The sequence below is a fragment of the Pristiophorus japonicus genome, chromosome 5 (assembly GCF_044704955.1).
Source record: "Pristiophorus japonicus isolate sPriJap1 chromosome 5, sPriJap1.hap1, whole genome shotgun sequence".
NCBI lineage: Eukaryota > Metazoa > Chordata > Chondrichthyes > Pristiophoridae > Pristiophorus > Pristiophorus japonicus.
The window spans coordinates 139,337,976-139,360,388 of record NC_091981.1 but is presented as its reverse complement, the minus strand read 5'-3'; the positions used below and the strand labels follow the sequence as shown (position 1 = coordinate 139,360,388).

Here is a 22,413-nt window from a genome sequence, read left to right as displayed (position 1 = left end):
CTAAACGTGCTATTCACAACATCCTCAGCATCACGGATGCTCCAGAGTGAATCCATGCGCAGTTCCAGTACCGCAATGCAGTCTGTCAGGAGCTGCAGCTGGACACACTTCCTGCACATGTAGTTGTGCTCAACTGGCATGACTTATCCCATAAATTACTTAATTTGGCAACAATGACAAAGGTTTCCTACTGATAAGAAAAAGAAAAATGAAGAAAAAAGAAAAACTACTCACCAATCACTTACCCACTTGGCTGTGACGTCACACCTCAATTACTTTTTACTTTTGTTTACTTCCCACCTCTGCTGCAGCTGCAGCTAGCTGCTCCCTCTCTGCCGCTGCTCGCTCTCAGCCATCGCCCTTGTAGTCCCGCTCACCCGACGACCTCTCGCGATGCTGCTCCCTCTGAAGTCTCGAGTGCGGCCACAGAAACGTCTATCTATTCCCCTTACAATAGAATCCCCTACCACTATAGCTCTCCCACTCTTTTTCCTGCCCTCCTGTGCAGCAGAGCACGAGCACCCCAACGGTCTGCACGATGCTTAGGGCAGCAGGGCTGTCATTATATGAGTGCTGGCCACGAGTGGTGGAGATGCAGAGGCGTGTCAGCCAGGTGTGGAGCGGATAGCCCTGGTCACCTAGCAGCCACCCTCTGGTTCGTCGCAGCAGTTGGAAGATTGCTGGCACAGCAGACTGGCGCAGGATGAATGCATCATGACTGCTGCCAGGATACAGTGCATTCACCATCATTATATGCTGGGCATGGTCGTACACCAACTGCCCATTAAGTGAGTGGTACCCTTTGCAGTTATGGGTTATAGTACTTCTCAGCATTGATATGCGGTGCCCGCAAAGCCAGTTGATGGCATCATGCACCATGGGGAAGCCTGCTATCCTAGAAAAGCCATGTGTATGCTCCTCTTTTTTCTCTGTTTAGAGAGAAGACAATGAAGTCCCTCCTCCCAGAGTACAGAGCCTGAGAGACCTCCTGGATGCAGCAATGGACAGCAAACTGCAAGTTGTTTGCTATGCCACCTATTCCAGCCTGGAAGGATCCGCTGGCAAAAACATTCAGGACCATGGTCATTTTGAGGGCCGTTGGCAGAATTTTCATTGCCCTGCTCTGAGGCTGCAGGTCTGGTTCCAAGAAGTGGCAGATTTCTGTGACCACTTTCTTGAAGTGGAGCTGCCGAAATAACTGCTCCTGGCTTAGATGCAGATACATAAGAAATAGGCGCAGGAGTAGGCCATACGCCCCCCTCGAGCCTGCTCCACCATTTAATACAATCATGGCTGATCTGATCATGGACTCGGGTCCACTTCCCTGCCCGTTCCCCATAACCCCTTATCGGTTAAGAAACTGTCTATCTGTCTTAAATTTATTCAATGTCCCGGTTTCCACAGCTCTGATGCAGCAAATTCCACAGATTTACAACCCTCAGAGAAGAAATTCCGTATCTCAATTTTAAATGGGCAGCCTCTTATTCCAAGATTATGCCCCCTAGCTTCTCCAGTTTATCCACGCAACTGAAGTCCCTCATCCCTGGAACCGTTCTGGAGATGTTGGGTCGGTTTTCTTTGGAACAGAGGCAGCTGCGGGGAGACGTGATTGAGGTGTATAAAATTATGAAAGGCCTGGATAGAATGGATAGGAAGGACCTGGTTCCCTTGGCAGAGGGGTCAACAACCAGGGGGCATAGATTTAAAGTAATTGGGGGGAGGTTTAGAGGAGATACGAGGGGAAATTTCTTCACCTAGAGGTTGTTGGGGGTCTGGAACTCACTGCCTGAAAGGGTAATCGAGGCAGAAACTCTCACCACATTTTAAAAAGGTTGGATGTGCACTTAAAATGCCGTAACCTACAGGGCTACGGAACAAGAGCTGGAAAGTGAGTTTAGGCTGAATAGCTGGTAGAAGTGCTCTCTGAAAAGCCTACGTGGGTTTCCTGGAGTAGTGCACGTCTGCGCACCTTACAGGGAACACTGACCGCCTTGGCCGCTCCATTCTTGCAAACTACCGTCCATCTCCAATCTCCCGTTCCTCTACAAAGTCCTTTAACATGTTGTCGCCTCCCAAATCCGTGCCCATCTTTTCCAGAACTCCACGTTTGAATCCCTCCAATCAGGTTTTTGCACCTGCCAGTCCCGAAATGGCTCTTATCAAAGTCACAAATGTCAGCCGAAATGACTAACAAACTACCCCCCCTCATCCCTCTGGACACTTCTTTAGCCTTTGACACGGGTGACCACTCCATTACCCTCCAACGCCTCTCCACTGTCATCCAGCTGGGTGGGACTGCATCATCTGGTTCCATTCTTACCTATCTAATCGTAGCCAGTGAATCACCTGCAATGACTTCTCTTCCCGCTCCCGAATTGTTACCACTGATGTTCAAGGATATATCCTTGGCCCCCTTCCAATTTCTCATCAACATGCTGTCCTTCAGCGACATCATCCAAAAACAGTGTCAGTTTCCACATGTATGCTAACGACACCCAGCTCAACCTCACCATTTCTCTGGAACCCTCCACTGTCTCCAAATTGTCAGACTGCTCGTCAGACATCCAGTACTGGATGAGCAGAAATTTTCTGCAACTAAATATTGGGAAGGCTGAAACCATTGTCTTTGGTTCCAGTTACAAACTCCGTTTCCTAGCCACTGACTCCATCTCTCTACCTAGCATCTGTCTGTGGCTAAACCAGACTGTTTGCAACCTTAGTCATATTTGACTTTGAAATGAGCTTCCGACCACTTATCTGCGCCATAACTAAGACCATCTAATCTTTGTAATTCCCTTCCGAAACCTCTCTTTCCTCTTAAGATTCTTCTTAAAACCTACCTCTTTGACCAAGGTTTTGTCATCTGCCCTAACTTATGTGGCACGGTCTCAAATTTTGTTTTATTACACTCCTGTAAAGTGCTTTGGGACATTTTACTACATTAAAGGTGTTATATAAATACAAGTTGTTGTTGTTCCAGCAAGCCAGTATTCATATAAACTCTACAAGAGCCAGTACAAGAGAAATAATCAACTTACCTGCAAGTTGGATGTATCCCTTTAAATAGTGAGGGTGGGGGGTGGGGGATGTTCCTCGTGTAGCTGTGCATGTTTAGGAGAGGGTATTGACTGGAGTGGCAACGTCCAAAATGGCAGGTTGTACGTCAAATCAGTGTTACACGCTGCCTGGTGTTGCAATCCATCTAATCTACGTACTGCAGATGCATGCACGGCCCGCCTATGCGATCACCCTCACTGAGATCGCAAAATGCACAGGCTGCGCCGAAAGTGGGCAGAAGCGAGGCGGCCACCATTTTTTCTCCGAACCGACCTTAACTAGGGACGTAAGCTCCTGATTTTCGCAGCCATAATGTGAAGGGTGGCCTGATGGGGGTCTTCAAGATTATGAAGGGTTTCTGTTTACCAGTAAAATGGTAACTAGAAGGCTCAAATTTAAGATACAGAAAAGGAATGAAAAATAATTTTTTTACATGAGGACAGTTAAAATGTGGAATTTGTTGCCACAAAGCTTTTTAAACATTGTCCATGAAGTCTTTTAAAAGGATAATTAGATAGTTTCTTGAAAAAGTGGATCAGCAAAGGATATGGGAAAATCAATTGAGTTGAATTAGATAAAGAAAAATACAGATTTAATGGGCAGAATGGCCCATTTTGATGCTGGCAAAGATATATGTGCTTGATTGCTTGCATCTTCAAATATTCCTTTTGATCAACTGGCTATTGTATGAATTGCAGTCTACTTTTATTGCCTTAAAAAATGCCTTTAGCCTCATTTTGGTTCCTGTAATGTTGGTCATGATACTTGTTTTCTCCCCCCACCCTTCTCCCCTAGTGATAAGTATATTTCCTTCCTCATTCAAATGTGGCCTGCACCAAAAAAAAAGTATATTATAGAAACTACTGAAGTTACCGGGTATAAGGTCCAATTGATAGTTAGAAAGCAAATCAACCCAATTGGAGCAGGAGAAAAACAATTTTTCTGCAATTAGATGATTCATATTCAACAGCACTAGTAACTAAATGGTACTTTACACAATTGATACTTGAAATGCCCTTTACAAATGTGTATTTAGTATTGGGGTGGGGAAGAGGGGAGATCAGTTATGCATATGTACAATAAGATCAGCAGTTATACTCACCAAACATTATTGGCCTGAAATTGGTCGACATACTGCCGCATACCGCCCGGGTACCGTCCCAAATCACAAAATTCATTAAAAAACACCAACATACTGCCCCGGCGGAAAATGCATCAGTGACATACCGCTGGGTGGTATGCATACCGCCCACCCACGCCGACATACCGCCCAAAATTACAAAATTCGTTACTTACCACCGACATACCACCAGAGCTGCAGACCGCCCTGGAAAAGGTGGTTTTGTCGATCTTCAGTCAGCGGTATGCATCTTCAACTGTAATAAAAATATTGTCTTGCACCTCCCAGTCTCTCTTCTTCCCCCACCCACACCGCTCTCTTCACCACCCACCCGCCGCACAGATCTCTTTCCCTCCCCCGCCCCACACAGCGATCTCAGGCCGGCCCACAGCATTCAATAGTTGTACATATGATCCAGCTGTTACAGCAGAGATACATCTGTAATTGCAGGAAACACTAACATGTAATTCAACTTCAATCGCTGTACACCTAACAGCTTTGTTTAAAAAGTGAATAGTTTTAACAATTAAGTTCCCGCTCTATATTATTCCAAAAACATCTCAACAAAACTAAATCTCATTTAAAAGATCAGCAGATGCAAGCATGCTCATTGCAAGTAAATAAAACCTTCAAGATACAGTTTATCAAAATAAATAGGTTCTATTTGTACAAGGGAATACTGTATATTTTAGTTGGCAGTACCAAACACCCATGAGAGTGAATAAACACATTTGAATATGCACATTGTTTTCATTATATACAGTTGCTCTACTCTACAAACACAATGTAATATTTATAATTTATGGTACCTCCACAGCGATCTCAGGCCGGCAGTCTCTGTGGACCCTCGTCGGTGCCTCTCTGGGGGGGGGGGGAAGCTTCAGAGTTGCACGCGTGTGCGCATAACTCAGGAACCGAAGATTCCCAAGTGAAAAGGCCTCACCACCGCACACAGCTTCCTGCCCACTGCACTCCGCTCGGCTTAATGCCGTGAAAAAATTGATCAAAATTGCACACGCCGCCCCAGCGGTACCGAGTGGTAAAAAAAGTTACCGTCTGCAGACCACTGAACAGGCAGACCCATCTGTTCAACCAATTTTGGCCCCCATATATCTTCATGTTTCAGCTATTTTGGTGTCACCATCAGGAAAGGTTAATTTATTTTATGCAGGATCCATGCTTTATTTTCTTTGGTATACAGCAGCCAATGGCCGTAGCATTTGAGGGGTTATCCACACTCTCCATTTACTAGTAATTATATTTGTAGTAAGTCTTCACTCGGGTGTTCTGAATTTGTTCCCCAGCTTAGGAATGGAACGTGGCATAGGAAAACCTGAGACCTTTTCCTTTTGTTGAATGTTAACCGAGTAAATCTGACCAATGGCAGTATGAATTAAATATCTTTCTAATTTTTGAACTTAGTATCAGCATTAAACAAGAATTTTCATATTACATTGTGATAAAATATTCCATTAATATTGCTGAATAATGCATTACTGTAGACATTTTCAAAAACCATTTGTGTAGTGTTCACAGGAATATTACTACAAGTTCTGTTTTACTAAATGCCTTTGAATTACAGTAACTTCATGCATGTTAAGATGTTTGTGATGTTTGCACTCTCAGTACAATGTTTAACAGGATTCGACTCTTGCCTCTTCCTCACCCCAATATGTAATGTGCACACATTCCATGGATTACTAAGAACCTGTGAACAATGTCCACCATCTATGCTGCTGTAACATGTTAAAACCATTCCAATAATGGTACACTCAAAATACTGACAGCAAAATTCTTTGGAGTCCCCTCTTTTAAAGCATGAAAGGGATATGGTGAGAAAGCAGGAATGGGGTACTGAAGTTGCATGTTCAGCCATGAACTCATTGAATGGCGGTGCAGGCTCGAAGGGCCGAATGGCCTACTCCTGCATCTATTTTCTATGTTTCTATGTCTATGTTTAAATTACATTAACAACTAACATTAATAAACTTGGTCTAAGTAGAAGGAAAGTGCTACTTATTTCATCAGAATGTATTTGTAAAATGTATTGTTATTGTACAAAAAAATGCCCAAGTCCAAATTGAAAACACTACTGCAGTTATGGTGCATGTTTGCTTGCTAAAGAACTGAGTTTTTCTTCAGTCATGTTTAACATGCATCAGTTTCTAGGTTTCACATCAGTGTCAACTGAAAAAGACAAGACAAGATTTTCTGCCAACAAGAGTTACATAGCTTTTCCTCAGGATGAAGAATACTGGTTAAAATAAAAAACTGAACAGCAGTGCTTGTGTGATTTAACATTGTAAAGAGATTCTGAAAACTGGTCGTCTTAGAAATCTCATTGCTGAATTCTGTGGTATACGAACAGAAAGCAGATTTTAAGATATGTAATTATTTTTGTAGTAATTTACAGATAACACTCCTCCAAATAGACATGACAGACAGTTGGTCTGTCTCAAACTCTTGTAATAAACATTTGGAGCAGCTGTTTGGCAACCTGGTCACAAGTAATTATAGAATCGGGGAAAAAAAGTTTAATTTCGATACAGAAACTCCAAACAAAATCGTACATAACCACTCATAACTAAAACAAAAACTAAACCTATGTGGGGTAAAAACTTTTGATTCAAGTTGAAATGAATGACACTACAGTTTGTTACAAATCACATGTATAAAGGCCACTCAAAGATATTTACCTTAGAGTCTTCCTCATTCTCTGAAGGAAAACAGCCTCCACTGCAGGAATCAGGTCATGTGCAAATGTGGAAAAATTAATATGAACTTCATGATGCCAGAACGGCGTTTGCATGATCCTCCTTTTCAATGCACTATAAAGTACCTTCTCTGGGCTGCTGAATCAGTTCTTTTGTCCAGAGAAGATTACAAAAGCATAATAAATACAATACATGATAATTATATACAATTAATTCTGAAACCTTAGGCACAGTTGAATTGGATGGGAGGAAGCTTGGTATGTATGCAAAATACAAGCAAAAGCCGTATTTCAGTTAATACTTTATTTAGTGTGATATTTTTGTCATCTGTTCTACTGAACATTTTAATAGCATAATGCAAACTCAAAAATGTAGAGTTCCTCTTCAGTCTATTAAAAACCACCAAGACATTCTGATTGACATTTTGTTCTTTCATTACAGAAATAAGAAAAAAATTGACAGTACAATTAGGCACACTGTTGACACTGTACAATGAAATGCACAAATTCATTAACAGCTATTTACCATGTGCTCTTAGGTTCCCCCTGTAGTTTACAAGCCGTGCTCGGATGAGGAAATTTCATCCGTGACAGGTGAGTCTTACGAGGAGTGACTAACAAGACTTTTAAAACAAGTCCTTAAATAAACTAATGCATCAACAACAGAATGTAAGTTGTTGGGTTAAGAAGACTGTTAAACATACATTTCAAAACATTAAAATTTTTCATTATACAGTTTATTTAAATGCACATATGCTAAAGAAAATATTGCACAAAATTAAAATCTCAGTATAAAGTATGTGGGTGGGGCCCATTTAAATTAGTTTCTTCGTCAGAAATAAGATTTTGTAATATGCATAATGCATTTTACAGATCATAGCTTCCGGACAATTGCTGAAATGGGCACTTTATTTCTGTGGCAATATTTACCAGTACATGAAACCAGCATTCAGAAAAGGTCTGGTCAGATTAAAATGAGAAAATTATTTTTAAACAGGACATTTAAGGCTAATCTCAATTACATTTGCTAGAGTTGCAACATTATTCTGATCAATCCTAATCAGAGCACTCACTTGTTACCTTGGACACACTCAACTTTGAAGTACGTTAAAATCTCTGTACATTAAAATCTACAATCATCTCTGGAGGCTTTACAGTTGTATGAAAATACACGGCTCAGTAACTCCTTGAATAATGGACCAAGCACAGACATGTATGCAACAAAATAAAATAAAAAAACTGCTCTATTCAGCTGTTTTGGGGAGTGCAAGCAGTGGGGTGGAATACAACCCAAGCTTGTGGTCCTCTCAGACCAGTGATTAAGTTTTTGTGACAACAGATCACATTCACTTAACCTAAAAACCCAGATTATTCCTGCCACCATTCACTGCCCTTTCGGGTCTTTCATATTTGTACTCTTTTAATGCTGTCCTTTTTTAAAATCAATGTGCATCATTCTCTCAAACATGCACAAACACATTATGAGTTGCGCTGAATTAATTTTTCCTTCTTCAATTTGGATACACATTAGTTTCATTCAACTGCAAAATAATTTTTTAAATTGTGCTTTGCTCTATCCTTAATCAATACTGCTACTCCCATTAACTGTCTAAGAGATAATTCGGGGGTGAAAAATTGGTTTTAATGCCAACTAGATACAAGGAGACAGCTACAAGATGCAGCAGTTTGACCATGCACCTACAGCTCTTCTATTACAAATGGATACACATTTTCTCGATGAGCTATGAACAAGTTATAATAAATATAAACCAGTTATGATACACAGGGATATTATGAGGAAAAAGTGCATTAGAAATCAAAAACGGGAGACAATAATGTCTTCCGAAGTAAGCCACTGAGTTATGGCTCTGGAGGCTGGCACAACAAAGATGGCATTGTAACTGGAGCTGTGTAGTTTTCAGAGCCCCAGAGAAACTGCCGTAATATAGAGTGAACTAGGGCAGGTGCCAAGACCCTGTCCTCAGGGCACAGTTTTCATGGTTGGAAGCGTCACCTCTTTTGAGAGGAAGCAACTTGAGCTGACTGAGACTTCTGCTTGTATTTTTGCATTCGCTGTGATCGTGAATGCAATTTAATGAAGAGCTCACGAAACTTGTACTGCGGAAAAAGGGTTTCCAGGAAGCCTTCTAGAAACACATAGACTAATCTTCGGTTTAACTGGTTATGTTGGAACATCTCAAAGATTCGTAAAATGCCCTTGCGTGTGGTTTCAGCTCCAATAATATGTTTTAGTTCATCTGGAAAAAAAACATTAAGTTACAGGTAGTCTCAAGGGTGTATGACAATAGGATAACATTTTAATATCTAGGTTAGTGTTTATAAAGATCCATCAAACTTCCCACTCCTCCACCCCCTCACACACTAAAATAAATCTGAAATATGGGAAAAAATATTTCTGCGTTCATCAAGAAAGGAGTATCAATGTTGGGTAACAGGTCTTTGTTTCCCCCCCCCCCCCCCCCAAGTATCCAGAAGAACTTTCATGTTACACGCTGTACAAATTAGATACAGGACGTATTTGCCAATCTCTACAATCACCCTTATAGCCTCTCATACCTTGCTTAGCATAATAAATGGGGTTTGACTGGATGGTACCGTGGATTAGTACGCTGTCCTTTTAATCCTAGGACATGGGCTCAAATCCAGCTCAAAATGATTCTGTTGTCCCATTTGAAAGGAGGTTATGGACTCTCAATCCAGCTTGTTTTGTAAGTGCTCATGTCCCTAATTTGGCAACTTCATTTAGAGAGGCTACAAGGATGGTTGATATGAAAAACAGAAAATTTACAAGGTACACTGGAGGTTGAGGCTGAAGCACATTTGAGGTATAAACCTACTAGTGACAGCATCCGAGAGTTCTGTTGTGATAAAAGCTGATCAACTATTCCATTCTACATTAACTCATGCAATAACACGGTAAGTAGAAGAGGTATTCAGAATTAGGAACAAATGTCTCTTACCTGGCATAATCACTAACATCTTAGTCTTAGCTGCTACCCTGGACCGCATTCTTATGGCCTTTTCCCTCCGTGGTGCAGTCTCTGCTAAGATACCATTAGGCCAAAATGAATCTCTGTAAACAAAAACAAATTATTTTAAAAATGTTAACAAACCAACATAAATTTATGAAGCATGTATAGCTGTTTTTTGATTACCTGAATCGTTTTACAGTTTCTGCAACTTGCTCTGGTGAAGTCATCCAATCAACGTGGTCTACAATTTTTCTAGAAATGAAAAAATATAAAAATTGAGGACAATGTGTTAGTTATTCTCAAAAATATGTTTCAGCATAGCTATTCAACCCTTCTCAAAATGACATTTATCTCAAACAGCTACCTTCAGTGAAGCTGAGGGAAAAACAAAAGCAACAAATTGTGGACATCACCACCAATATGAAGTGCTCTGAATCTCGAGCAGGTTTTTTGTTGGGTGCCACAGATAATGTTACTTCTTCCTGCCAGAACAGGCATGTCCCACTACTGGAAAATACCCCAACAGCCCATCTCAGAATTAATCAAACTCACTGCAAATGAAGCTGCCGTATTTGTCGCTCAGTTTCAGTGCATACCAACAAATTCATTAAATCAAATGCAAGTTTGAGATTACAGCACATTCAATGGTGAAAGACATATAATGTTAGTTTGTATTAATGTAGACAGCTTAGAGTTAACAAACCTGTTGATCGTGTCTCCATAAGTAGCTCGGATAAGCTGCTGAAGCAAGTTTTTAATGTTCCTTCTTAACCAGTGATTTCTCTCTTTCAAGTCAAATACTTCATCCATGAGAAGCAGCATAACTCTGAGAGGAATATTGTCATCAACCTGTTTAAGGAAATAGTTAAAACGTAGAAAATTTCATATACAATTTGGGAAGACATTTAAAAAAAAAAATTAATCTTTACCCTAAACTGAAATGGAAATTTAATGTATCCTTAAAATTAAGATGGGCAATGTTTCAAATTCTTAATATGCACATTTTGTGAAAATAGGATACTTTCTATGCTCTCAAAGTATTATCCCACTAATGTTTAACATTTCTCGTAGGACACCATTGATTGCAACAATTCATTGGAAAACATTCTTCAATACAGGATTTTCACATTTTTATAATGAAAATGAAAGTATAACCCCAGGTTGCGGAATTAAATTACTAATAATTTTATCCAGAACGCAAAGAATCCTGAATGCACTTGGCCATTCAGCACCAGTGCTACATTAACACAGCAGCATTTAAACATCGAAGGCCTTACACTAAACTGAAAAAAAATCTATCATTCTGGAACACAAAGCAATATCTTTGAAAATGAAAAAGCAATAACAAGTGTTAATGAAAACGCAACATCTACTGATTGCCAACACTGTTATACACAAAAAAAGGTAACGCACATTATCATCCAGCTGTGCAGAAACACGAGTATGTTCAGCATCTTCTTCGGGCTTCAATGGAGGAACCTGCACCAAAAGTTAGACAGATAATACTAACATTAATTCAAGAAAAAATATTCAACAGATATGAAATTTGGAAAAAGTTTTACATCTCTGAAATCACAACATTTTCCACCATCATGCCTGACGAAGGAAACATCCTCCAGCCCTACAACCGTCAAGATCTCTGCGCTCCTCCAAGTCTGGCCTCTTGCGCACACCCAATTTTAATTGTTCCACCACTGGCGTCCATGTCTTCAGCTGCCGAAGTCCTAAGCTCTGGAATTCCCTCTCTAAACATCTTCACCGCTCTTTTCTCCTTTAAGGCGCTTCTTAAAACCTATCTGTTTTTCAAAGCTTTTGGTCACCTACCCCAATATCCACTTATGTGGCTCGGTGTCAAATTTTGTTTGATAAAGCTCCTGTGAAATGCATTGGGACATTTTACTACGTTAAAGGTGCTATATAAATGCAAGTTGTTGTTGTTGGAATACCTTTAAAAATGTATGCTTAATTTCATGTCCCAATTTATCAGACATTTTGCCCATATTGTCTGATACTTTTGTCATTCCTTCTGCCAGACTGTCTGGAATTGACTTTACAACATTTGAAACATTTCTCATTGAGTTACGAAGGGGATTTACAAGCGTGTCCATCTGCAAAACACAAACAAGATGCAGAGTAGGTATAAACTGAAAAAAAAAATAGCCACAGTTCTAACTTTTTTTCCTGCAGAATGAATTGTATTTCTGGATGATCAGAAAAGCATTTTATCATCAGAAAATGTTAACATTTCCAAAGTAACTCATTCTGGCAAATCTCCCCATCACTAAGTTCTCTGACCTTGTGGCTTCTTTTCAATAAAGTTGGGGAAAACCCTCATTGGAAGTGTGACCTATCATTTTAGTGACACGATCAGGTCAAACTAACAATCCTTGGAACGGTTTCGGTTTTTTTTATGCAAGACGTATGTAATGTTAGAGTCAACAGGCCATTAGAACTTAACAGACCTTCCAGTGTTATTGCTCAGGCCTCATTTTTTTGTCTGAAATTAAATAGAGATGGAAATCGGACCTTTTACTTCTGGGACCTGGTTTCATATGCAGCACAGACTAATGGGATAATGGTCTTATACTCCCTAACAAAAGGTAATTACTAAACGCTTTAAAGTAGAAGTCAAAGCAGAACACAGCCAACAGTTCAGCACTGTTGAGAATCTTGTTCAAGTGCTGTAGACTGCATGTGTGAGGTACAGAAATGTCACACTGAGGATAACTTGAGGTTGGCACCTTGCTGGTGTAAGGTCAAGAATTTCTCTGCAAAGATATATATGCACAACTTTATTTGTGGAGCATATAAGCAGGCAGTCAGTAATACTGCCCGTTTGCACTGCTCATACCCCTGCACATTCATGATCATCTCCAACTGTGAAATTTGGTCTTCAACTATTATTTAAATGGAAGTACTGGTTAACTGCTTGATTTTCAAATATTTAGGGATGCATTTAATGGTTTCTGCTTTGCACCGACCTTAGCCCTACCTAGTATAAGCCTGCAATTAGGGCCCAACCGGTTTCTGGAGCTTATGAGAGTGAGTGAGATTCCTTCCTCCAGAGAGTCGCACTGCATTTAAGAGTCAGGTCGAGCCTTTATTTCATATATAGGATGCACTTAATTGCTAACTATAATGTCAATAACATTATAGTTGTAGTGTAAATGCACCCTAAAACATTAAAGGACCATTTAACATTGGCAGCATTTAATTATCATGACCGCAAATCTCGAAACATCTTGCTTTGGCCAATACCACCCTACCATGACAAAGCTCTCAGTGCAGCACCAGTATTATAGGTGCAGTAAGAAGACACGGGCTTGATGCAATCCCTGCACTTACGCCAGGATTATGCCTTTGGTGCTCTTCAGTGCTTATCTTGACAGAGCTTCAGGGTCAGCAGGAAAGCACCTAATTTGCATGGGAGTGATGGCTACAGCCTTGATGCTCACCTGCTCCATGCAGTTGGAAAATTTGATGCAGAGATGTCTTTTGGGGGATGGGTGGGGGCTGCTCTGGATCATCCTTCTTGATCCCAAGTAGCTTTCTGTTGGCCTCATATAAGGGATGTTGATTTTTTTTAAATAAAAGTGACTCTTCTTCCAGAATGCAGGCCACTTCCCTGCCTTGGATGCCATGACGTGGGGCCCACTAATGTTCAACTGGAGGATTGTATGCCTCACCTCATTCAGCATACGAGCCTCCAGTCCAACACCTGACTGTGCAGGGTGAATGGAAACTTCCGACATAGGGAGTAACCATTCATGGCTCTGCCTCTTTTGCCTTGTAATGGGCAGATGGAGATTCTAGCCCTTAAAAGTTTGTCTGAAAATTCCATAAACCTGGTGCAACTTGGTCCCTGTCATTTTTCCAGAGTCCATCAAAACCCCCATGGATTTGAGGCCATACGCTATTGAGATTTGAGTGGTTCTCAACACTAAGGCAGTAATTTTTCAAAGATGCACTTCTAAACGGGAGCTGTGCTCAATGGGATCACAAATTGGAAATTTGGTTAAAGCAAAAACTTAATTTGGTTATGAAGACATGCATAATTTTTTTCTTTCAATTTATTTAAATTATAGAAAAGTTCATGGCATCTATACAAGTCATATTATAATCAAACTTTAAAAAGATATATAGAAATACATCAATCAGAACAGTACCTCATTTCAAATTACAATGCGAATTAGAGCTTTTGATAAGCAGCATTACATAATCTGACCAATAGATGGCAGGCTTACCTTACGAGCAAAATCACCTTTTCCCTTGCTGTAAGCTTTATTCTCCAGAAAATCATTCACATATGGAATCAAAGCTGGACAAGCTTTTATCATTTCAGGATTGATTAACAACTAAATAAAAGCAGAAAATAATGAAGAACTATATTTTAATCATTTAATACCAGATTTATTTAGCATTACTACTCCACAACAAGGGGCGATAACGGGTCGCAAAGGGCTTACCGACCGGGCGCAGCAAAATTCTCGACGCCCGTGAACTTCCATGGTGGGTTAGTGCTGGAGATAAAATTTTGTGCCTTTATCTCCTACGCCCCGGAGATCATGATGTCATTTTAGTGACCTCAAGTATACCTAGGCATTTGGGTGTCCCAGATGTAAAATTCGCTTCCGTCCCCTGCAGCATCGCTGGACGTCAACAACGGCAGCTGCAGGAGGAGTTGTCACCTCGGCTGGCCGCTCGTGGAATGCTAATTGAAGGCAGTAGTGGTCAGGTTGACCAAAATTTATTGATGTCCCCATGTGCTGTGTTTTGATTTTTTTTCCAGCCCATGATTGATCAGCTCTGTACTCATTGCTTGTGGCTGCTCTGCACGTATCGCAGGTGCCGTCAATGACCATTCCCAGCCTTAGCCTCCAATTACCACAGCATTGGCCCTTCCCTTTAAGGGAGGGAAGGAGCATGTGAAACCGGCAGTGCTGCACGGAACATTGTGCAGTGCTCTACTGCCTCTCTCGCTCCCCAAGGGAAGTGGTAGCACTTGATTCAGCAATCCACTTTCCTCTTGGAGCGCTAAACCTAAAGTTCCCATCGGAATCAATTGTGTTGCACCCGGCAATACTTTTGCACTCCCGCAAAAGTTATCACCCCAAATGGGGTGCTACGTAATTCCTAGCCCCGACCCTTTTGAAAGGTACACTTGAGATTATTTTTTTATCTCCTATTAAGTTAAAAATTAACGATGAGTATGGGATCAACGTTTAGGTTAAGCATACGTGGTTTAATATTTTCAACCTTTAGATTAGTTTACTTGTTTCAAATTTCTTGCTGGTGTGTTATATTATTTATACTGACTTAGCTGTTCATTTTGGATGCATCTTCTATTGTTAATATCGGGAGATTTCTTTATTTACAGGTTGGACATTATCATTGATTGTCACAGACATGATGTTGACATGGATGCCACTGGAGTATTCCAAGTAAAGTGATTACAAAACGCATCTGATCTAAAAGCAGCATCCATGAATTAAAGCATTTTTGAACAGTGACTACAAAAGTTTGAATTTACCTGTAAGTATGTATTAAGGTCTTTTTTCCGCTTTCCCAAGAAGTCTTTATCCATGTTATTAAAGGTTTTTTTCCCGGGAAGTTTTAACAAACTTGAAAGGTTTTCAAACTGAATAAAGGAAATATTGCATTTTATTTTTCATATTAGAATGGCGCAGGTCAAATGTAGTGCACTGTATAAGTTCTATACTTTCTGAACAGTTAGACTGCTGTTAATGATATAACTGCTATAGTTTCATTTTTCATTAAGTGCAATAAATTACAAATATTCAAGCAACTACATTTTACATATAATATTAACTCTAAGATGGTTTACATGGTATATTCAAACCCCAGCTGTTAAAATGGTGCATTAATCCAGTTATTCTTATTTCCAGGTGTTAAATTGTAAGAATGCAGGCAGATTAGTACAGGGCAGAGGGTACAGCTTTTGTCAACTGCTCCTTTTCAGTGGCAGCTGTTCAGTTTTTAGTCCTGCCAAGTCTCATGCATTTCATGTGATACTTTAACATTTGCTCCGTTTCCCAAGCATAATTTTGAGTTCTCATGCTTGGTGACCACAGGTCTGACAGTGAAAATTCTATAATTCCTTGGACTCAGGATTGGTCACATACATTATGCTCTTAAAAGACTCCATGCATGTCATGCAGGTGCAGAATTTATGCACAAGTAATTGGAGTGTTGCAAAGCCAAATTGAAGGCATTGAGTGTTTTTGTTTTATCTTGGGAAAGGGTGGGGGTATACGGAGAAGGGAAGAGGAAAGAAAAATACAGTTCCTTTCAAAAGAAAACTACATTTAAACAATTATCTTAGTTTGTCAGGGAACACAAATACAAACTGTTCTTATGTAAACTGCTGTTAGCTATGACTACTATATCTTAACAATTTGGATAGCTACATTACACAGAATCAGAATGTATCTGATACAAGGGGCTAGACGTTGCACTTAGATCGCTAGGGCCTAAAAAATGGGCAATGTTCCAGCCTTAACGATGTTTCAGCTTTCAGGATCACTGGAACATCGCCCATTTTTCAGATCGCTACTTTCGGCTTTTTTTCCCCGGCAATAGCCCAGCGACGAGGATTGGGCCTTAGCAATGTGCAAGGCTTCCCGAGCAACAGTCTTCTGCGCATGTTTTTTTTTTGTTGCAAACAATCTTTCCCACGATGATTCAGGAGGTCATCCACACAAGCACACAAGAGGGGGAGCGCGCGGGCGCGCGTGAAAAGAGGAGCCAGCGCGCGAGGGGGGGGAGGGGAGGGAGGAAGCAAGGTCAAATTACAGAAAATGTCAGTGCACGAGTCGGATCAGAGTGTGCAAGATGTGAAGGGGTGGGGGTTGAGGAGGAGGGCAAAACCTTTTTCAGATGAGGCGAACAAGGCCCTGGTCGGCGAGGTGGGGCCAATTAACCCGGGGTGGGCATGGGAAACCTTCACCCTGGGCCTACAGAAAGATTTGGGCGAGATCGCCAACGTGGACTCGTCGACATACCATGAGGCAAAGGGGGTCCGACCAGTGCCGCAGGCGCTGGAACAGCCTGGTTGCTTCGGCAAGAGTAAGTATGAAATAGATTTTAAATTGTAATGATCCACATATATGTAAATCTCCCAGATTGATATTAAGCTGGTTATTCTTGCATATATTCCCTAAGATCTGGACAGGGCTCGAAACTGGCACCCTTTTTAAGTTTAATTTTGGCACCATCTCCTTTTGGATTACGTTGGTGGATGGAGCACGACTGAGTACAGAGGTGTCCGGTCACCTTTACCCAGACTGTCAGTCTCTCTGGCTGCTGTCATACACAGTGACCCCAGCCTGGACTGGGGTGAGCTGACCTTGCTCACTGTCTGCCCTCGGACACTTTGGGACATTAGCTTCTGTCATTGCCGAGTTCACCAGCTATCCTGATTCTCACCACCCCTGCGGGCCCTTCAATGGAGGTTGTAGCCAAGATGTTTGTATCTAGCATTAGATCCTAAACACGATCTTTGTTATAAGCATGCAAACCCTATTAGCATATAACGTTGGAAACTGTTGTTTTTCCCATGATAGTACCTAGTCAATTAGCTTATGCCATCCTCTTGTCACGTTTGCAGAGGAAGAGATCTAAGAATTGTTCAGAGCATAGGCGGACCAGCGGAGGGTCCGCACAGCTGGTAACGCTGACTGAGTGGAGGAACGCGTTGCGGCACTGGTCGACAGCCACAGTTGCTCGGCCACCGCCCGTGGTGAGGCAGAGCCCTCCCTTGCGTCACATGAGTAATATGTAAAGCAATGTTTTAATTCCAAGTAACGTAACGGCAATTCATATACAAATGATGTCATGTTATGCATGCAGCTTCTGTCCTACTCTCAGGCTAACAACTTAACATAAAAATAGCAAGGCCCATCAAGCCTGCTCCACCATTTGATATGATCATTGCTGATCTGATGTAGGGCTCAGCTCCACTTCCCTGCTCGCTCCCCATAAACCTTCACTCCCTTATCATTCTGTCTATCTCCGACTCAAATATAGTCACTGATCCAGCCTCCACAGCTCTCTGGGGCAGTGAATTCCACATAGATGTACTACCATATGATGCAGTAATGTCTCTCAATCATATTTATTGTAGTAATGCTGCTCCTCCTACGTATGCCAGCGCAGCGCAAGAATCCCTTCTGTACTAATAAGCTCAATTGTGTTTTTCAGGTCCAACAAATCCGATAGCGCAGAGGGAGGCTGCACCTGCCCCCCTACAGGTAATAATCACCACGGATGCCGAAGAGGCCGACACATCATCGGAACCAGAACCAGAGGAGGAGAATGTTGTGGAAGGGGTGGATGATGACCCTTCCATCCAACAGGAAGTAGTACCTGCGGCCACTTCGCCGTCGTCGTCGTCATCATCTTTGACAGAAGCAGCAGCGGGACAAGCGGCTTGCAGCCGGCGACACCAAGGCGTTTAGTGCTCACGCCGACCCCACGGAGGTCGAGTCAGCGAGATCAGCACACGCCTTCACTGGCAGATCGGATCGAGGGCTTGACCAGACTGTGCATGGAGAGTGTCACGATAAGTCGCGACCTTCTCCAGGCGTTTGGTGTGTACACGGGGAACATGTCCCGGATGTCTGCTCGCATATCGGAGGATATACAGATGATCCGGGAGATGAGTGAGCAGACCGCCGCCATCCATGCCTTGTGGCATGCGAGACTGGTGGGAGACGGCACTGCACCCCAAGGTGCCATCCCGCCAACTGCCAGACTAGATGCGAATCAGGAGGAAGAACTTCCTTCTGGCTCAGAAGTTGTTTCCTCAAGAACGCCTTCCCCGACACCACCCCGAGCCGATCCTACCACCATCACAACCCCACAGCAGGAAGTCTTGACGTCACCCGCTGCACGTCCGTCTCGTCCTGCTACCCGGGGATTCAAACAGGGTGCTAAGGCACCGGGGGGGCCTGGAGGGAAGGTAGAAGACCTGGAGGGAAACTTGGCCGCAGGTAGGGAGGGGGTTGTTTTATTGTTGTTACTGTTAGTTATTTTTTCTTATTGTTGCTATTTTTTAAATTTATTGTTGGGGTGATTGTTGGGGGCGGGGGGGGAGTTGAAAAATAGTTACATTGTTAAATAAAAATTTTTTATTAAATTTTACAATTGTTGTGCAGTGTCTTCTTCTAATAACGTAAGGCAAGGTAAAACATGAATACAATTGTTGGAAAACAATGGCCAGGCAAGGATGAAATGTTACGCAATTGCAAGTGTTGGCTTTCCATAACTGTAATGGTCACCAATGTAAGTTGTAAGTTCATGCAAAGCGTTTATATATTAGCTGCTGATGCAAGAGTTTTGCAGCTGCGTAACTCCCACATGGGATTTCCAGTCTTGCTGGGGGTGGGGGGGGCAAGGGGGCATGGGTTAATCGCCAGGCTGATTGTCTTTCCCGAGGGCCTGATCCTCCTCCTCGTCTGCCTCCGCTTTCTCCTGAAGTGGACCAGCAGTCCCACCTGGCAATTGTTGTCCTCTCCTTATAGCTAGGTTATGCATATGCAGCAAAGCACAATAAACTCAGCAACCTGGTCAGGGTGGTATTGCAGGCTGCCTCCAGAGTGGTCCAGGCATTTGAAGCGCTGCTTCAGCACTCCTATTGTCTTTTTGACGATATTGTGTGTGGCTATATGGCTTTCATCACAACGCTTCTCGGCTTTCGTCTGGGGATTACGCAGGGGGGTCATGAGCCAGCTGGCAAGGCCATATCCTTTATTGCCCAGCACCCAACTGTGACCTTGTGGCTGACTGTTAAACAGGTCAGAGACAGTGCTCTCACGCAAGATGTGCGCATTATGGATGCTGCCTGGAAAATTAGCATTTACTGCCATGATGATTTGGTTGTGGTCGACAACGAGGTGCACATTCAGGGAGTGGAACCTCTTTCGGTTACGAAACACCTCCGCATCCTGCCCTTGCTCTCAGGGCGATGTGCGTACAGTCTAATGCTCCCTGCACCTTGGGGAAGTTTGCTATTCTCGAGAACCCCAAAGCCCTACCGGTCTGTGCCTCCCTGTTAATAGGGAAGCTTATAAAGACAATCCTGCATGCGTAAAGGGCTTTAGTCACCTGTCGAATGGAGCAATGTGTGGCGTGCTGAGAGATACCACAGATGTCGCAAATTGAAGCCTGAAAGGAGCCCGATGCGTAGAAGGAAAGTGCAGCAGTAACCTTTACCTCAACAGGCAGTGCGGTCCTGATGGTGCTGGTAGGCTGCAGATCTCCCTTAATTAGCTGGCATATCTCAACGATGACCTCGTTTCGGAAGCGCAGCCTGCTAAGGCACGTGTTATCAGACAAGTTCAGGTATGATTGCTTTTCCCTGTAAGTTTGTCGGGTGTAAGGTCTCCTCCTCCGCATCAGTCTGCCACCTCTTTGATTGGGCTGTTCGCTAAACCCAACTTCAGTCTCCAACATGTGAGCATTTACAAATAATGGTAGAGAAGTTACAGACCCCATCACTAATGCTATAAATGCCCTTTAACATAGAAACATAGAAAAATAGAAACAAAGAAAATAGGTGCAGGAGTAGGCCATTCGGTCCTTCGAGCCTGCACCACCGTTCAATAAGATCATGGCTGATCATTCCCTCAGTATCCCTTTCCTGCTTTCTCTCCACACCCCTTGATCCCTTTAGCCGCAAGGGCCATATCTAACTCCCTCTTGAATATATCCAATGAAGCATCAACAACTCTCTGCGGTAGGGAATTCCACAGGTTAACAACTGTCTGAGTGAAGATATTTCTCCTCATCTCAGTCCTAAAGGGCCTACCCATTATCCTAAGACTGTGTCCCCTGGTTCTGGACTTCCCCATCATCATGAACATTCTTCCAGCATCTAACCTGTCCAGTCCCGTCAGAATCTTTTAAGTTTCTATGAGATCCCCTTTCATCCTTAAACTCCAGTGTATAAAGGCCCAGTTGATCCAGTTTCTCCTCTTATGTCAGTCCCGCCATCCCGGGAATCAGTCTGGTGAACCTTCACTGCACTCCCTCAATAGCAAGAATGTTCTTCAAGTTAAGAGACCAAAACTGTACACAATACTCCAGTTGAGGCCTCACCAAGGCCCCGTACAACTGCAGCAAGACCTCCCTGCTCCTACACTCAAATCCCCTAGCTATGAAGGTCTTCTTCACCGCCTGCTGTACCTGCCTGCTAACTTTCAATGACTGATGAACCATGGCCCCCAGGTCTCGTTGCACCTCCCCCTTTCCTAATCTGCCGCCATTGAGATAATATTCTGCCTTCGTGTTTTTGCCCCCAAAGTGGATAACCTCACATTTATCCACATTATACTGCATCTGCCATGCATTTGCCCACTCACCTAACCTGTCCAAGTCACCCTGCAGCCTTTTAGCATCCTCCTCACAGCTCACCCCACCACCCAGCTATGGTCCTAAATAAATATAAATGTGAGAAGATCAGTCAGTCAGGCCCTTAAAATAGCTCTCAAATTAAAATTATCCTGATAAGCCCTTTCTTCAAGCAGCCTCTCACTTCCTCCGACTTTCAAAATGGCGTCCGTAAGGGCGTGTGCTGTGAACAATGCCAGGTAGGAGCAGCTTTTCTCCAGCAATCTTCTCTGCGATATGTCAAAAGTTGTGATGGGCAATCACCTCGGTGATGTGAAATTTTTGTGCGCCGAAAGTTGGGTTGGTGATCTTTGGGCGATGTTCTGGCCCAACTTTCCATTTAAAAAATTTTTTTTTTATAAAAGTAAAATGGGCAATAGCCTGCCTATTTGGGCAGTAGCCCCTCTTATAGTGCGGCATTCCCTCAGTACTGCCCCTCCGACAGTGCGGCACTCCCCTCAGCACTGCACTGGGAGTGTCAGCCTAGATTTTTGTGCTCAAGTTCCTGAAGTGGGCCTTGAATCCATGACTTTCTGACTCAGGCGAGAGTGCTGGCCGCTAAGCCACGGCTGACACTTTAAGGAGCGTCTTAAAGGAGGAGAGAGGCGCAGAGACGCTTAGGAAGGGAATTCCAGGTTTTCAAACAGTTTGGCTGCTACAGACATTTATTCTCTGCTGCTTAATATGCTTGTCCCTGATCGCTTCAGACATATCGATAACTGCAATGAATATACTCATTGATGAAGGTTACAGCGAATTGGCAATACGACACTGAATACAAAGTAGCTCAGAGTGTAGTGGTGATGTGAATAACTACAGATAAGAACATAAGAAATAGTAGCAGGAGTCAGTCATTTGGAAAAGGGGAGGTGCAATGAGACCTGGGTGTCATGGTACATCAGTCATTGAAGGTTGGCATGCAGGTACAGCAGGCGGTGAAGGAGGAAAATGGCCTTCATAGCTAAGGGATTTGAGTATAGGAGCAGGGAGGTCTTACTGCAGTTGTACAGGGCCTTGGTGAGGCCTCACCTGGAATATTGTGTTCAGTTTTGGTCTCCTAATCTGAGGAAGGACGCTCTTGCTTTTTTGGGAGTGCAGCAAAGGTGCACCAGACTAATTCC

At 42.7% G+C, this 22,413-nt stretch overlaps 1 protein-coding gene across 6 annotated transcripts in view; it reads right to left on the bottom strand.

Annotated features, from left to right (window-relative positions):
- Window positions 1-7,179: 7,179 nt before the first annotated feature.
- The window catches only part of snx13 (sorting nexin 13), a 267,161-nt gene continuing 251,927 nt past the window's right edge, over window positions 7,180-22,413 (bottom strand). For all 6 annotated transcript variants that reach the window (XM_070880996.1, XM_070880999.1, XM_070880998.1 and 3 more), the window contains 8 exons: window positions 15,414-15,521; window positions 14,128-14,238; window positions 11,830-11,991; window positions 11,297-11,362; window positions 10,587-10,732; window positions 10,067-10,135; window positions 9,872-9,984; window positions 7,180-9,148 (listed from right to left, as the gene is read on the bottom strand). In XM_070880996.1, coding sequence (XP_070737097.1) covers window positions 8,901-9,148; window positions 9,872-9,984; window positions 10,067-10,135; window positions 10,587-10,732; window positions 11,297-11,362; window positions 11,830-11,991; window positions 14,128-14,238; window positions 15,414-15,521 — 1,023 coding nt within the window. In that variant the 3' untranslated portion in view covers window positions 7,180-8,900. The remainder of the gene's footprint in view (window positions 9,149-9,871; window positions 9,985-10,066; window positions 10,136-10,586; window positions 10,733-11,296; window positions 11,363-11,829; window positions 11,992-14,127; window positions 14,239-15,413; window positions 15,522-22,413) is intronic.